The sequence below is a fragment of the Lytechinus variegatus genome, chromosome 11 (genome assembly GCF_018143015.1).
Source record: "Lytechinus variegatus isolate NC3 chromosome 11, Lvar_3.0, whole genome shotgun sequence".
NCBI lineage: Eukaryota > Metazoa > Echinodermata > Echinoidea > Temnopleuroida > Toxopneustidae > Lytechinus > Lytechinus variegatus.
Genome location: NC_054750.1, coordinates 16,982,194 through 17,000,275, shown reverse-complemented (window position 1 = coordinate 17,000,275; position 18,082 = coordinate 16,982,194). Strand labels below are relative to the sequence as shown.

Sequence of the window (18,082 nt, the reverse complement as noted above, 5' to 3'; positions counted from 1 at the left end):
CACACACTCATGGATAACGTACAATGTACACATGTTTACATCAGAATAGTCGGCCGATATGGAATCCCATCCCCCCCCCCCCCCCGAAATTATATAAGATCTGTCACGGCCACTATTTTGTTTTACACAATGTGGATGAAAACGATATGGCTCTGACCGAGGAATTTTAAAAAGTTCTTGCTCGGACTTAATTAGCCGACGACAGTCTGATTGAAAGGAGGGAGTCATTCGAATTTATAGGCAATCATCGCTTTTAAACAGTCAAGAGGATTAGAATGGATAATTTAAAGATGAATAGAGAGGGGTACAGAAACGGAGAAACCAGAGAATACGAAGGTATGGCGATACAAAGTCTAATTCAAATTCAAATAAGACTCGGATTCCTTAGTGACGACACAAGGCGTGTGAAGTAAAGAGTTAATATCTGGATTTGATGTACTGGTCATGCTGCTGGCTGAAAGTACATTCATTTAACTGAAAAGGGTGGAGATGGGAGAGTGTATACAGCTAGAGCTCTGAACTTTGTGTTAATGTCATGGGAAATGAGCGAACGGCACTCAACAGTCAATTAATGATTAATACCCGAGGATTAGAATATCCGATTCTGATCTAGTATATTATCTTCAATTGATAATCAATGGTAACATCTGCATCTTTCTCAATGCCCTAGCAGTGGACTAATATATTTATCCGTTGATGTTAGAAGATAGATCATTATCCATTGAGATATTGGACAAGATGGCTGTCCTCCTTCAAGTCGTCGCTTTGTTGCCTCTCTTCTTGGTTTCAACAAATGCATATCAGGTCAAGAATCCTGACATATCACTCTTGCAACCTCAAGGAATTCGATTCGCATATCCCGGTATGTATTTTTTTACATTTCAGTCGAAAATTGGTGGATCAAAATAGCAGTTTCGTCCAGACTCTAGAGAAATGACATATTTGTATATTTTTTTAATCAGGTTCGAAACTTAAGACGAACTGCTGTTCCGGGTCTCCAATTTTCGACGAAGATTTCCAGTTGTCCGTTTTCACTTATGAATATGAATTTCAATACATTTACTGTATTCTTGGCGATATGAAACTCATTTTTAATACGAATGACCGAGGGCGTACGAATTGCATGCACGAGGTGCTTTTGAAACAGTTTGATCATGCACGGTCGAGGGCGTATGTACTGTTTCAAAGGTAACGATTGTCTTCCTATTTTTTATTGCCCGAGCAAATGGTGTGTATTATTTGTTTTATAAGATGGTGGATTGGATAGTTGCTATTTGATAAACGATCCTCACCTCAACTATGACCATGCAATAAAAACAGAAGTACATAATATAGACCCACCAGAACTTAGCAAATTTCCCTTTTTGCTAACTTGGCTGATGACATGTTTGATTATATTTATGTTAGATATGTTTATATGTGAATACGTATTTGTGCTATTGATTATGTAAATATTAATGATTCAATTATATTAACAAATAACAAAAGAACAAATTGTATTCATGCAGGGCCGTTGTGTAAGCAGTTCCGCTGAAACTGACAATGCTACCCTGTATAGATAAATCTACAAATAAGTAAACAAATAAATAAATTGAATGCATGAATGAATACATAAATGAATTAATGGGTGGATGAATTAATGAATGAATGAATGGACTGATGGATGGATGGATGAATTCATTAGGATTCATGTCATTTCAAAAAACTTAGGTGCCCAAATCAAGTCAAGCTTGAATTACCACAGCAGCTATACCAAATGGTCTCTTGGTATATACACAAAACTATAATGATCAATATAGGCCTCTAACAAAAGTAAGGATGATATACCACCTAAAACTAAAACGGTGCATGTCCAGTGAAAAGTACAATGATTGAAGGGTAATGATTTTGTTTTATCAGGGTATTCATTATAATTTTTAATATACTATTTTCATGCCGATTATTTCCACTATACATACGTCGACATTTTCACTATAACTTTAAAGCTGTAAGCCTATTTTTGTTTTTCTATAGATGAGCCCGGTGTTACTTTAGTAGCTTTCCATTACAGTATTAACAAACCTGTGGAGGGTGTTGCTGCTGGGGACTACAATTATGACGTCAATACAAAGACGGGTAAGTCGTTCATTCCACTCCAAGAAGTCGTTGGCGAATCATTCATTACGATGTCGTGATTGGCATCTTGTCACAAGAGTCAAACTAAGACAAGGACAGGAGCCAGCAAACGATTTCCTACAAGAGGGTTCTAGTTTGTTAAGAAAAATATGACAACCCCTCCTCTGCCAAAAAAGGTCTTCACTTCAAAATAAAGGTGATTTTGGTTGAGAAAACCCTGACAAGCAAAATCAAAAAAGGTTTTGACTCCAAACGAATGTGATTTTTGGCCGAAACTCTACATTTATAGCAGACCAACCCAATTTCTGCGCACCCCCCCCCCCAAAAAAAAATATATGTATATATAATTTATATATATATATATATATATATATATATATATATATATATATATATACATATATATGAAGAGTTTGTTTGCAAAAGGGGTTAGATCCACTTTAGACAATTCCTTTTAAAAAAAATCATTTTTTTTAATCCCCCATATTGAAATATTCTTATGCGAAACCAAATTGTCATGATAAACTACCATGTGAACATAAAATTGAGTATAAGAGAAATCCGACTTTTTTTGTTAATATTGTTTTCAAAAAATTACCTTTGTGGATCTAAATTTTTTTTCCTTTTTTTAATGGGATTTCAAATTTTCTTTGGTATCATCTTATAGAGCTACTAATAGTCTATACATTGAAACAAAAAAAATATCAAATGGATCTAACCCCTTCTGCAATTGAGCTCTTCATGTATATATATATATATATATATATATAATATATAAATAAAAAAAAAGCACCCCGCCTCCCAGGGCCATTGACTAGGCATAGGGACAAGGGTGTGATCAAACGCAATGAAAAATGGACCATTTGCACTGGCTTACCGGGGGAAGGGATTATGATGCACCTTCCCGCTCTTAAAGCCCTAAGAAGAGACGAGATTTTTTTTTAATCCAAAATTATTTTCGATGTTTTGAAGAGATGTCTGATAATTTTGCACGTAATGTTTGATGCAGAAATGTAACAAATAGCAATATCGAATGTTACCTGTTGTCCTATGCATCAACGTGTACGAGTTTTTAAGATCTGTATATCGCCCCCCTCCCCCCTCACGAACGTCATGCATGGTCTGGCCTACTTGCCGTAAAACAATGTCTAATCGTGTTAACTAGACCGGACAGAATGGGTAAGCCTATCTTGAAATCAAACAAAATGGTAAATGGGCTAAATATGGCTATTAGAACAAGTAGTTCGTAGACGAAATAGGATTAGACCATGTGGGTTGAGACGAAGCAATGGGAAATTCGCCTTTAAATAAAATAAATGATGTCCGTTATATAGAGTCAATAAAATCTTACAATCTTACAATCAATCTATCTATAGCCTACTTATATAATAGCATTTGACATGGCCCTGACATATTAAACCAGAGATCATTGGTTGCATTTTCTTCTCTCGATCAATATATCTGTCATTTTCTATTCATTATGATTAGAGATGTGTTATTTTTTTATTCCAGGAGCGTACTGGGTCCATGAAAATACTAACGTGATGGTTCAAAGCGGTGATGTGGTCTATTACTGGGTGTATGCCCTTATAGGTGGAGCAGGCTTTACCCTCACTGACCAATCGTGGACTAATGCTGGTAAGTGAGACTGCTTGTTGCATAGATTAGAAACTCAACCTTTCCACATCGGAAATTGAAGGAAGAATGATGTGAGGGTCAGTGAGGCGGTGCGTCATCTTTCCGAGCGCTGCATGAATGAAATGTCATCAAAAACTAATTTCAAGCTTTTTGAGTGACACGATATTCATCGATGAATTATTCAGCACACTGAGAAAGAAAATCAAGTTTGCGCCACGCTGCAACACTGGCGGCATCGTTGGGGGGGGGGCAAGTTCACATTCGACGTGAAAGAGGTGCAAAATATGTGTTTTTTACGTCTTTGCACAGTTGTGGGTGTTTTGCATAAATGAGCTCCAAGTGTTGCATTAAAAGGTTACAGATATGCACTGTTTTCTATATGTGTGATCGGACGTAAAGAAGAGAAATATTTTTTGGTGGTGTATTTTTGTAAATCGAAAGTTGTTTAAGGAGCAATCAAAGGGATTATGGAATAAAAAGTAAAAAGGGTTAACAAAAAATCGGTGGTAGTTCTACCGTCAGATGCTGGGTTCATAGGGGAGTCTCAATTTTAGCGCCCCTGAGCATATGCCGAGTACTGTATCAATTGGAATGTCTAGCGCCATCACTAACTCACTTTAATACGAATCAGTAAACCATAAAACCTAAAGTTTGTGACCGGAGGAGCATTTCATGAAAGGATTTGTCAGACGTTTTATCCTACAATTCCTGTTATATCCAATAGTTACCATAGTAACAGTGCTTCTCATCCAATCAAATTCAAGGAAAGCTGTCTTGTCGAACAAACGTTGATGAAAGGCTCCCCTGATATGCCATTAGACGGCAGTGTATAATTATGTATAATTATTGATCTTTTATATTTATTTGGTGAAGTGAATATGAAGGAATTCCAAAGAAGGAGACAATGTTGATATTTTCATGGAAAGTAAGCAAAGTAATTACTGATAATGTCAATCGTCAAAACGTAATAATAGAAACTGAAAATTCAGACCAACGGTGGTGAATGCACGCTAAGTAAACAGTTGTGACAAATTCAGATTTACGCGAGGGTTGGTGACTGGCGGATCGCTCACAGTGGTCGCGGTGGTAAGTGTGGTCGAGGCGGCTGAAGTTGGGTTGGTGGGTGACTGGGTGGTTGTTGATGGAGCCTGTGAAGGTTCTGGAAAAAGAGGAGGGGGGGGTGGTAATCAAAGTAGCATCTGTCATAATAATAATAATAATAATAATATATATATATATATATATATATATATATATATATATACACTTTGAAAGGGGCGCGATTTCATCACTTGCCCCGGACGCCGTTTGTCCTACATAAACCACTGTCGTTAACCAATAAATATGACAACCTTTCAGTCTCAAACGCTCGTAAACAAATAAATATGACATAATTTCAGGCCCAATCGCTCACCAACAACAAAGTACTGACAACACGACGGGCTTAATCGCTTGGCAACTACTTAGTATGACAAAACTTTGTCTCGATAAGCGCTAAACAACTAAATTTTACAAATGTGCAATACATGTAAAGGTTTTCTAGAAATCGAAAGGCTTTGACACAAGACAAGGTGTTTACTTTATTTACGATTTAAGAAGTAACTTAAGCATGACAAAAGCTATATTGTCAATGATAAGGCGCTTGATCAAATACACCATCTTAAAGAAATAGCTATGCACTAACCTTTTAAAATATTAATAAAAAAAGGTCAATCGGTCATGGTGACCTAAAAAATTTAATTTGACGTAGATGATTTAATAGAGACATGATTTAATAGAGACATCATCGTGATTTTGAAAATCCTCACCAATTATGGAATCGTTCTCACTAGGGTTGGTGTCCCCTAATGTTAGAACCAAAGCTGTGATGACTACTGCGCCGATGGCCAGGACTACGACCATCCCAAAGGCAAGCCAATGCGACGACGAACTTTTCATTGTCTTTTCTTCAATAATCAAGTCGCTCTTAGAGACAGAGTTCCCATTCGATTTCATCTCATACTTTGCTTCCGACATCTTTGGATGAAATAACGCTGGTTTTCAAATAAATTACAAGACTTTATATACGTTGATTCGAATGAATAGAAACTGAGAAATGAAGTGATTTAGGCGACCGGGTCACTACACACTTTCTTTCGTGTCCAGACTCGACTCTTGTTTGTGCTGCTCTTCAATAGTTCAACCCTAATAAGCCTATAAGACTAAGTGGCTGATTCAGCCCCTTCCCCCATATTATCGCCATAAATCCGCTGCGCAAATTATTTTGACCGCGTCGCTCGCTTTCAGTTTTTACTTCAAAGTTCCGCAAAACTTTTGAGACTGAAAATGCGACCCAGGTACGCGGTTCACGAATTACACATTTCGTAAGTGCATGCCTACCCAAAATTGCTCGAAAACGTAAATTCGTGTACAAATCCAACGCAAAAAGTGTTTTAACAGTTGTTATAACCAAACTCCATAAATGATAATTATCTTTCCTTGATTAAAATCAATTAATTTCATCTTGTTTATGGTCAAAATAAAGCCCGCGAAAATTTCCACTGAAAAAACAATAAAACAGAATTATATAAGAAATTTAGAAAACAAGGAAATGCATAAAAAAGTAAATGTGATGTTGAAATTTTGTAATATACATTGCATTTATTTTAGGCATAGATTAACATAATCAATTAGCAATGAAATTTTTCGAAAAATTTGTTCTTAGAGTTTTGTAGATTATGCAATGGGTGACGCGTACGCCAATTTTCGTCGCGATCGCACGATCGACGGACGAGATCATAAGGGGGCCGAATCACCCCCCCCCCCCTCCCCCTGTCTTCTTAGGCGTCGAAATAGCCTAGTCTATGTAGGGTTAATCACATGTTTGCTTTTCCATAAAAAATCGTAAAACATAGATATCAGCTAAATGGTCTAATGATAGATAAACCATTTAAATATTATATGAAGTAAAAATTGGGTCCAATTGGCAATTTGCAATCAAATTTAGGAGGATCTATAAACTTTCAAGAAGCAGCTAAACTATTGGTCAGTCTTATCATATGTTACGCAGTTGCACAACGATGTGAATACTGAACACTCGCGTAAAGGGTTAAAGCTAGCAAAGTAGTAGCTTTAGTAGTAGTAGGAGTAGGAGTAGGAGTAGTAGTAGTAGTAGTAGTAGTAGTAGTAGTAGTAGCAGTAGTAGTAGTAGTAGTAGTAGTAGTAGTAGTAGTAGTAGTAGTAGTAGTAGTAGTAGTAGTAGTAGTAGTAGTAGTAGTAGTAGTAGTAGTAGTAGTAGTAGTAGTAGTAGTAGTAGTAGTAGTAGTAGTAGTAGTAGTAGTAGTAGTAGTCTACTACTACTACTACTACTCAGCGGCGTCGATCCGGGGGGGGGGGCAGGGGCGATCGCTTTCTTGAAGTCGAGATATAATGCGGAATGTGTAGAATTGACTCTGTTTCAGGGGCATGACTTCATGTTTTTCATGTTCATCTCGAATTCGCATCATTACGTGAAACCTTTTTTTTAAATCTGATAGTGGTTGCAAGAAAGAAAAAGAATTCCGCCCTTGCACTTAGACATTCTATAATGGTTCCTCTTGGAATCTTTTTACATTTTATCATTTCTCCCAATGTTTTGACCTTATAATAGAGAACAACACCCCTGAAAAAATCGTCCTGATTCGTTGTTCAAACGAGACACGCCCCTTAAATATGGGTATTTTATTAGGTCTCCTATCCCCAATTTGGTCCAGTCAATATTTACCACCCGATACAAGATGGTTGCCCATACTTGTATAGAGTAGTTCTATTGTAAAACATCAAGCTGCAACAATTAAAAGACATATTGGACCAGGCATCGTGACATTGTCATTTTTTAATTGAAGATATTAGGCAAATGACAGTTTGAAGAGTAGTCCAATTTGAACTATTGAAGAGCAGCACAAACAAGAGTCGAGTCTGGACAGGAAAGAAAGTGTGTAGTGGCCCGGTCGCCTAAATCACTTCATTTCTCAGTTTCTATTCATTCGAATCAACGTATATAAAGTCTTGTAATCTATTTGAAAACCAGCGTTATTTCATCCAAAGATGTCGGAAGCAAAGTATGAGATGAAACCGAATGGGAACTCTGTCTCTAAGAGCGACTTGATTATTGAAGAAAAGACAATGAAAAGTTCGTCGTCGCATTTGCTTGCCTTTGGGATGGTCGTAGTCCTGGCCATCGGCGCAATAGTCATCACAGCTTTGGTTCTAACATTAGGGGACACCAACCCTAGTGAGAACAATTCCATAATTGGCATAATTGGTGAGGATTTTCAAAATCACGATGATGTCTCTATTAAATCATCTACGTTAAATTAATTTTTTTAGATCACCATGACCGATTGACCTTTTTTATTAATATTTTAAAAGGTTAGTGCATGGCTATTTCTTTAAGATGGTGTATTTGATCAAGCGCCTTATCATTGACAATATAGCTTTTGTCATGCTTAAGTTACTTCTTACATCGTATATAAAGTAAACACCTTGTCTTGTGTCAAAGCCTTTCGATTTCTAGATAACCTTTACAGGTATTGCACATTTGTAAAATTTCGTTGTTTAGCACTTATCGAGACAAAGTTTGTCTTACTAAGTAGTTGCCAAGCGATTAAGCCCGTCGTGTTGTCAGTACTTTGTTGTTGGTGAGCGATTGGGCCTGAAATTATGTCATATTTATTTGTTTACGAGCGTTTGAGACCGAAAGGTTGTCATATTTATTGGTTAACGACAGTGGTTTATTTAGGACAAACGGCGTCCGGGGCAAGTGATGAAATCGCGCCCCTTTCAAAGTGTATATATATATATATATTATTATTATTATTATTATGACAGATGCTACTTTGATTACCACCCCCCCCCCCTCCTCTTTTTCCAGAACCTTCACAGGTTCCATCAACAACCACCCAGTCACCCACCAACCCAACTTCAGCCGCCTCGACCACACTTACCACCGCGACCACTGTGAGTGATCCGCCAGTCACCAACCCCTCTGGGGAAACGGCTCCACCCAACGGTGGAGGTGAGGGGTTAATAACGTTTTCTAATTAAAAAAAATGAATTTAAGAATTTGCATAACTTTATTCACCACTTGACAGGAAAACCCTTCATAGTCCGGAAAGATAAAGAGAGTTTGGTTGAGGATCTTCGACAGAAGGGACCTAAGAGCATGGAAAAAGGAGCAAGAAAAACACAATTTATATTAATTCGGAGATTGAACTAGGATTGAACTGCTGCAATGAATATACTCCATCACTGGAGCAATGATGGATATTATGATGATGAAATAATAATAATAAAACTGATGATGATGATGATAATGATGATGACGATGGTGGTGGTGGTGGGGATGATGACGATGATGACGACGATGATGATGGTGATGATGATGATGATGTGTGTGTTTTTTACGTCTTTGCACAGTTGTGGGTGTTTTACATAAATGAGCTCCAAGTGTTGCATTAAAAGGGTACAGATATGCACTGTTCTCTATATGTGTGATCGGACGTAAAGAAGAGAAATATTTTTGGGGGTGTATTTTTGTAAATCGAAAGTTGTTTAATGAGCAATCAAAGGGATTATGGAATAAAAAGTAAAAAGGGTTAACAAAAAATCGGTGGTAGTTCTACCGTCAGATGCTGGGTTCATAGGGGAGTCTCAATTTCAGCGCCCCTGAGCATATGCCGAGTACTGTATCAATTGGAATGTCTAGCGCCATCACTAACTCACTTTAATACGAATCAGTAAACCATGAAACCTAAAGTTTGTGACCGGAGGAGCATTTCATGAAAGGATTTGTCAGACGTTTTATCCGACAATTCCTGTTATAATCCAATAGTTACCATAGTAACAGTGCTTCTCATCCAATCAAATTCAAGGAAAGCTGTCTTGTTGGACAAACGTTGATGAAAGGCTCCCCTGATATGCCATTAGACGGCAGTGTATAATTATGTATAATTATTGAGCTTTTATATTTATTTGTGAAGTGAATATGAAGGAATTCCAAAGAAGGAGACAATGTTGATATTTTCATGGAAAGTAAGCAAAGTAATTACTGATAATGTCAATCGTGGGTGCATCGTGGTCTAGTGGTTCTGACTCTCGCCTTTGAAACAGAGGGTCGTGGGTTCGAATCGTAGCAATGGCGTGCTTTCCTTCAGCAAGAAATTCATCCACGCTGTGCTGCACTCGACCCAGGTGGGGTGAATGGGTACCCGGCAGGAGTAATTCCCTGCATGCACTGAGCGCCGGTGATGGTAGCTCGAGCTAAAGCCAGGGTAATAATAGCAGCGCTTTGTATCCTTTGGCAAAAGCGCTTTATAAATCCAGCTATTATTATCATTATTATTATCATTATTATTACTATTTATTATTATTTATTATTTATTATTATCATTATTAATATTTATTATCATTATTATTATTATTTATTATTTATTATTTATTATTTATTATTATTATTATTATTTATTTATTTTTTTATTTTTATTTTTATTTCTATATTTATCTTTTTTTATTTTTTATTTATTTTTTTATTTATTCATTTTTTTTATTTTTTTTTTATTTTCATTTATTTTTATTTTTATTTCTATTTTTTATTTTTTGTTTATTTTTTAATTTTTTTTATTTTCATTTATATTTTTTTTTTATTTTTTTATTTTTTTTTTATTTTTTTTATTTTCCAATTTTCATTTTCCATTTTCCGTTTTCCATTTTCCATTTTCCATTTTATTTATTAGTATTATTATTACTATTATTATTATGACAGATGCTGCTTTGATTACCACGCCCCCCCCTCCTCTTTTTCCAGAACCTTCACAGGCTCCATCAACAACCACCCAGTCACCCACCAACCCAACTTCAGCCGCCTCGACCACACTTACAACCGCGACCACTGTGAGTGATCCGCCAGTCACCAACCCCTCTGGGGAAACGGCTCCACCCAACAACGGAGGTGAGGGGTTAATAACGTGTTCTAATGAAAAAATGAATTTAATAATTTGCATAACTTTATTCAACACTTGACAGGAAAACCCTTCATAGTCCGAAAAGGTAAAGAGAGTTTGGTTGAGGATCTTCGACAGAAGGGACCTAAGAGCATGGAAAAAGGAGCAAGAAAAACACAATTTATATTAATTCGGAGATTGAACTAGGATTGAACTGCTGCAATGAATATGCTCCATCACTGGAGCAATGATGGATATGATGATGATGAAATAATAATAATAAAACTGATGATGATGATGATGATGATGATGATGATGATGATGACGATGGTGGTGGTGTGGGGATGATGATGACGACGACGATGATGATGATGATGACGATGACGATTACGATGATGATGATTAGGGGGAAGGCATTTCATCTCAGCCCCCAGAAGGTCCCCTCCAAAAAAACTCAGTCTAGAACCGCGCCTGCGTTTCATACATGCATATTATCGTGTCAGAATAATAACTGATACGGGGAAGCTCAAAATATGTCCACAGCTTTTTCAGTAATGTAAATTATAGTGGTGCATCATATGCAATCTAAAGTGTGGTAGGCATTCTTCCGTTGGTCGTCGTTATCGTTCGTAGACGGTCCGTGAAAATTTAAATTTAATGATTGAAAACATAAAGCACCTCTCATGTTAATGTTTGTCTAATTTTTAAGACCACTTGAACAACTCCTTTAGGAATTCAGTAATTCAGCATATTACACATCCCAACATTTAACCCTATCTAGCCCTCAACGAATTGCGCGATATCTTCGCCGTGCGAAATTTTTTGACCGACCAATTTTGCGTCACCTGGGTACGTGGTTCCAAAATTACGCAACATTATGTAAGTGCATGTCAGACCGAAAATTGCTCAAAAACGTGATTTCGTGTACAAAGTCAATGCAAATTGTGTTTTCAACCAAACTTCATAAATGTATGATTATTTTTAGTTTTGCTAGTCTTAATTTATTCATGTTATGATTTTTATGATCACAGAAGAGTCCCCAACAAATTTCATTGAAAAAACAATGAAAAACAAAAGGTCAAAAACACAAAGAAATACATAAGAAATTGCAAAAAACAATATAATACATAAGAAAATGATTTGATATCACAATTTTTTTCATGTATTCTTGCTAAGGACACCACAAAGAGTTTCTATACCAAAAATTAGTACATTTGGAGCTTTATTTAGGGAGTTAGAGGAAAAAGTATGATTTGGCATACTAATTACGCATAAATTAGCATAATCACTTAATTGCGATTCGCATGAAATAAATTACTATACAATCTTGTAGATTATGTCCCAGACAACCCGCGTGCCAATTTTCGGCGCGATCGCGCGGTCGACGGCCGAGATCTTAGGGGGGGGGCCTGGGAGGCCCCCCCCCCCCCCGGCCATAGGAACTCCCAAAATACCCTGGCCTAGATAGGGCTAAGATTGTATCCTAACATTTACAACCCATCATTGCCAATAACCATGATTTCAATCAGTTTTAAACAGAAAAAAGGCAGTTACTCTTATTGTAATCTAGTGACGTAGAGTTAATACACATCCTTGTTGGTGGTTTTCTGGGTGCTTACCAAATTCAATTAAGTTTTTTAAGAAAGTCAAACAAACGTGTCACAGTATTATGAATCGAGTGACATAGTAAATGTTCTCGTTTGGGGTTGTCTGGGTGGTTACCAAATTCAGTTAAGTGTGTAAGAATATTGAAGGTCAAGTCCACCCCAGGAAAATGTTGGTTTAATTCATTTGAGAAAAATCAAGGAAGCATAACGCTGAAAAATTCATCAAAATCGGATGTAAAATTATGAGGTCTTAAAGTTTCGCTTCTTTCTCACAAATCGCAAATCAGTGACATGCAAATGAGAGAGTCGATTATGTCCCTCACCCACTATTTCTTTTGGGTTTTTTTTATTATTTGAATTATACAATATTTCATTTTTTTCAAATTTGACACGGACCAACTCGACTGAACCATAAAATGTCGAAAATAATGGTAGTTCGACGTGTTCAGGGAGGAATTAAACTTTATTTCACAGGACAATGGAGAAAAAATAGAATATTTCATATAATAAAAAACAAAATAATTAGTGAGTGAGTGACGTCAATAGTCCCTTCATTTGCACACAGACCAAGATATGCGTATTAACTGCTTTGTCAATTCAAGCGAAATTTTAAAATGTCCTAACTTTCTTATTTTTTTTATTTTTATGAAATGTTCAGTCTTATGCTTGTTGGATTTTACCCTTTTTATTAAAATGAACTTTTTGTTCGAGGTGAACTTGTCCTTTAAACTAAATACAATACACGGCAAATATTATCATGTATCAGAGTGTTACAAAAAACAGACTTTTGAGGTAAACTTTGTACAGCTTATTGAAAACATTAAACCCCTCTCACGTTAATGTTTTTTTTTTCAATTTGGAGACCCCTTGAACACCTCTTTCAGATATTTAGTGATAACACATCAGACATCCAAACAATGATGATATCCTGATATTTACAACCCCTCATTGCGCATACCCATGCTTTGAAATAGTTTCAAAACAAAAAATATAGTTATTATTATTGTAATCAAGTGACATAGAGTTGATACACATCCTTGTTTGGGGTTTTCTGGGTGCTTACCAAATTCAACAAAGTTTTTAAGAAAGTCAAACAAAAAATACACGGCAAATATTATGGCGTATCACCGTATTACAAAATCCGTTGAACTTTAGACTATTATAAAACCGAACTTTTGAGGTAAACTTTGTACACCTTTTCGTTATGGAGATATCAATCGTTCGGGTTGATTGTGTTTACCTTTTATCTCTATTGTCTCAATTAGACTGAATGTGTAGGCGAGAACATCTGGATAGTTTTTCATGGACGTAGATAAGTCTTTATTGATAAAATGTGGGCAAGTTATTCATCCATGTCACCAGGTAGGACCGTCGTGTATAAAAACCAAGATTAAGTAACGATTAAAAATAGGATACAATTACATTTGCTTTATCATCTAGGGCTCTTCGTTATGAAACTTTACTGTGCTATCGCGTCCTGCCATAACATCATACTTTTTTTCCCGAATTTGAAGAGTGAGCGGAAAGCGAAAACTTGAGCGGGATCGAACCCACCCCCCCCCCCCCCTATCCATGAGAAAAACTCCTAACGACCGTTTCCCCCAATGAGATGTACATGTACGCAGGGGCGGAAATCTCTCCCAAAGGGTAGGGGGGCAACAGGGGCGGATCCAGCCTTCGCCAATAGGGGGGGGGAGCGGAAATTTGTTTCAGCCATATTATCCCCGATCGGGCGTTCGAAGATGATTTTGGTTTGTTTCTTTGAAGGGGTAGTCATAATTAGTCATTTTTTAGCTTTATTATGAATTAATATATAATATAATCCTTATTTATATGATGCGAGCGCGAAGCGCGAGCTAATTTTTTTGGAAATTGTATTTTTCCTAAAATTTGAACTGATTCTGGGCACGGTTTGTCATCCTGTAAAAGATGTGTATGTAACTTAATAATTACTACGAACGCAAAGGGGAGCAGAAATGAACTGATGGAAAAGATACCTGTTACAGTAGTATTTAACAATCAAATAATGCGAGCGCGAGCTGATTTTTTTTTTTTTTTTTGGGGGGGGACATTTTCACCTAAGGAACGGAAATTCTAAGCACTTTTTGTAACTCAAGCAGAATAGGTATATAACCAAGTAAACAATTAATGCGAGCGGAAAATTTCTAGATTTAGTCCTATAATATTTACTGAACGAGACACTCTATTCATGTTTTGTAAATCCTGAAACATAGTATTAATAATGCGAACGCAAAGCGCGAGCAGAAATTTTTTATATACGTTTTGAACTGGTACCTGTTGAAAAGGTACTTGTTAAGTACTGCTTGCACTTAGCCATGAAGGCGTTACACATTTCAACAATAAAAAAATGTGAGCGCGAAGCGCGAGCTGAAATATTTTGAACTTTCTGAAGAAAGAATGGAAAATTTTAATCCGTTTTTGTGATCGTGAACAGGATAGCTATATAACTTAACGACTGATGCGAGCGAAGCGCGAGTAGAAAAAAAATCTTGAGACTTAGACCTAGAAATGGGCCACTCTGTTCATGTTTTGTAAATCATCAAGAGGATGAGTAATATGGGGTCTTCCTACATTAATAATGCGAGTACAAAGCGCGGGCAGAAAAAAAAAATCGATATTGTGATCTGAACTGGATAATGATTTAAATTAGCAAACAAGTTGAGTATCTGAATAAACATGCGCGAGCGTATTTCATATTTAGACCTAGAATCTAGGCATTCTAAATACACCTTTAATCCTGAAAATCATGAAAGTTTGATATTCCGATCTGAAAAAAGAGTCAATTTCAGCTTTATATTTCAAGCACTTTGTAGAAAAATTATTAGGTGGATATGGATCGCACTTAAAAAGAGCTGATATTATTATAACTTTAAGTTTTGACATAGGACCGGGACATCCTTACGGAATGTCATCATATGAAAATGATGACTATCTTCCTATTCCTAATTGCTAAGCGCGAGATTAAACAAAAGGGACAATTTAATCATTACATTAATATCATATTTATTAATGCCTAATGAGGGCGCGAAATCTGATGATATCATGGTATAAAAATGGACATTTCACTTTTGTGATTATCAATAGGATGCATCAGTTATCATATTTTTAACCATAAATGCGAGCGGAAATTGCGAGCTAAATTTTTGAAATTTTTGAAAAGGGGATTTTAAGTAGTTTGTTGTATAATCAATATTGAAACATTTGATCGCCAATCAAAATGCGAGCGCGCTAGCTGATACGTCTTGACAATCAGACCTAAAAAGGGATATTTTGAAAAGTTTATGGAATACACGAAAATAATAGGTACCTGATAAAACAAAATTTGCGAGCACGCAGCGCAAGCAGCAAATGTTAACATTCAGACCATAAAACTGACATTTTACAGAGCACTTTTTAAAAAACAATTTGTAAATTACACAAAATAATGAAATTTCGATTTCCGAGGTAAAATACGTTTGGTATAATGACTTCCAAACTTGATATTCAAACTCCATATTGAACAAAATATGTTAATCACCTAACAGGCAATGCGAGCGCGAAGCGCAAGCGAAATTTTTATATAGTGGCACGAAAGATTCTTTTTATTTTCCAAGTCTCCGCTAAGAGGGGAGGCGAGCCCCTCGCCCCCCTGGATCCGCCTATGGGGACAAGGGGCGGGAAACTTTGACAAGCAAAAAAAGAGGGTTATCATCGCCAAAGTAAGGTCACCTCGTCCCAAAATACATGTTTTTATTTCGATTTAGAATGATGTATTTCTTACCATCATAAAAGACCTAAAATAGTAGGGGGACATTTGATATTGTGTCCCCCCAACTATTTTGAGTAGGGGGGACACGACCCCCCTGTCCCCCCTGGGATTTCCGCCCATGCATGTACGTTTTCCATTTGTGGTAACTTTCATGGAAACTTTGGATGATTGATTGTTTTGAGGGGCATCTCAATTGTTCCAATATATTTTCGTTATCAAATTTACTGAATGACATACTCTTTAACAAGTATGACCCCGTATTGATATGAACAATTATCGGTATAAAATTTTGCCCGCATTTTTTAACCAATTTATAAAACAAACAAATCCCTTTTTACACTCTTAACGCGTCACCCAATCGTACCCCAACAAGCAGAGATTGCCCGTTTTCGCGTTTTTTTTTAATTGCTTGTGTACAATTAAGCAATGCGGAAAGAATATTTTCCCAGTGTAGTTCTCATTTATTTATCACTGGTTGAATTTATTTTGTCTATATGTAACTATATTGACCTCACTGATTTGTTCTTCTGTTGAAAATGATATAAATGAAATTGAATCGAATTGAAAAAAAATAAAGCCCGCGAAAATTTCCACTGAAAAAACAATATAACAGAATTATATAAGAAATTTAGAAAAAAAGGAAATGCATACAAAAGTAAATGTGATGTTGAAATTGCATTTATTTTACGCATAGATTAACATAATCAATTAGCAATGAAATTTTTCGAAGAAATTGTTCTTAGAGTTTTGTAAAGTATGCAATGGGTGATGCGTACGCCAATTTTCGTCGCGATCACGCGATCGACGACCGAGATCATGAGGGGGCTGAATCAGCCCCCTCCCCCTGTCTTCTTAGGCGTCGAAATTAGGGTTAATCACATGTTTGCTTTTCCATAAAAATCGTGAAACATAGATATCAGATGAATGGTATAATGATAGATAAACCACTTAAATATTATATGAAGTTAAAATTGGGTCCAATTGGCAAATTTGCAATCAATTTTGGAGGATCTATAAACTTTCAAGAAGCAGCTAAACTATTGGTCAGTCTTATCATGTTACGCAGTTGCACAACGATTTGAGAACTAAACACTCATGTAAATGGTTAAAGTTAGCAAAGTAGTACATGTAGCTTTAGTAGTAGTAGTAGAAGAAGTAGTAGTACTACTATTACTACTACTACTACTACTACCCAGGGGCGTCGATCCGGGGGGGGGGGGGGCAGGGGGCGATCCCCGCTTGCTTTCATGAAGTCAGATAAAATGAGGAAAGGGTAGAATTGACTCTGTTTCAGGGGCATGACTTCATGTTTTTCATGTTCATCTCGAATTCGCATCATTACCACTTGCAAGAAAGAAAAAGAATTCCGCCCTTGCACTTTGACATTCTATAATTGCTCCTCTTGGAATCTTTTTACATGTTATCTCTCCCAATGTTTTGACTTTATAATAGAAAACAACACCCATGAAAAAAAAACGTCCTGATTCGTTGTTTAAACGAGACACGCCCCTTAAATATGGGTATTATATAAGGTCTCCTATCCCCAATTTGGTCCAGTCAATATTTACCACCCGATACAAGAAGGTTACCCATACTTGTATAGAGTAGTTCTATCGGAAAAATCAGACTGCAATAATTAAAAGACATATCGGACCAGACATCGTGACATTGTCATTTAATTGAAGATATTAGGCATATGACAGTTTGAAGAGTAGTCCAATTTGAACTATTGAAGAGCAGCACAAACAAGAGTCGAGTCTGGACACGAAAGAAAGTGTTAGTGACCCGGCCGCCTAAATCACTTCATTTCTCAGGTTCTATTCATTCGAATCAATGTATATAGTCTTGTACTTTATTTGAAAACCTGCGTTATTTCATCCAAAGATGTCGGAAGCAAAGTATGAGATGAAATCGAACGGGAACTCTGTCTCTAAGAGCGACTTGATTATAGAAGAAAAGACAATGAAAAGTTCGTCGTCGCATTGGCTTGCCTT

The 18,082-nt window shown here is 36.5% G+C and overlaps 1 protein-coding gene across 4 annotated transcripts in view; it reads left to right on the top strand.

The window, feature by feature from the left end:
• Nucleotides 1-457: 457 nt before the first annotated feature.
• Nucleotides 458-18,082, top strand: part of LOC121423836 (beta-1,3-glucan-binding protein-like) — a 28,834-nt gene continuing 11,209 nt past the window's right edge. Inside the window, exons 1-5 of one of the 4 annotated variants that reach the window (XM_041619341.1) lie at nucleotides 458-862; nucleotides 2,014-2,115; nucleotides 3,628-3,753; nucleotides 8,645-8,788; nucleotides 10,577-10,720. In XM_041619341.1, the coding sequence (XP_041475275.1) occupies nucleotides 697-862; nucleotides 2,014-2,115; nucleotides 3,628-3,753; nucleotides 8,645-8,788; nucleotides 10,577-10,720 (682 nt within the window). In that variant the 5' untranslated portion in view covers nucleotides 458-696. Of the gene's footprint in view, nucleotides 863-2,013; nucleotides 2,116-3,627; nucleotides 3,754-7,803; nucleotides 8,036-8,644; nucleotides 8,789-10,576; nucleotides 10,721-18,082 lie in introns of those variants that run through there. The other 3 variants (XM_041619342.1, XM_041619343.1, XM_041619344.1) reach the window with 3 other exon arrangements.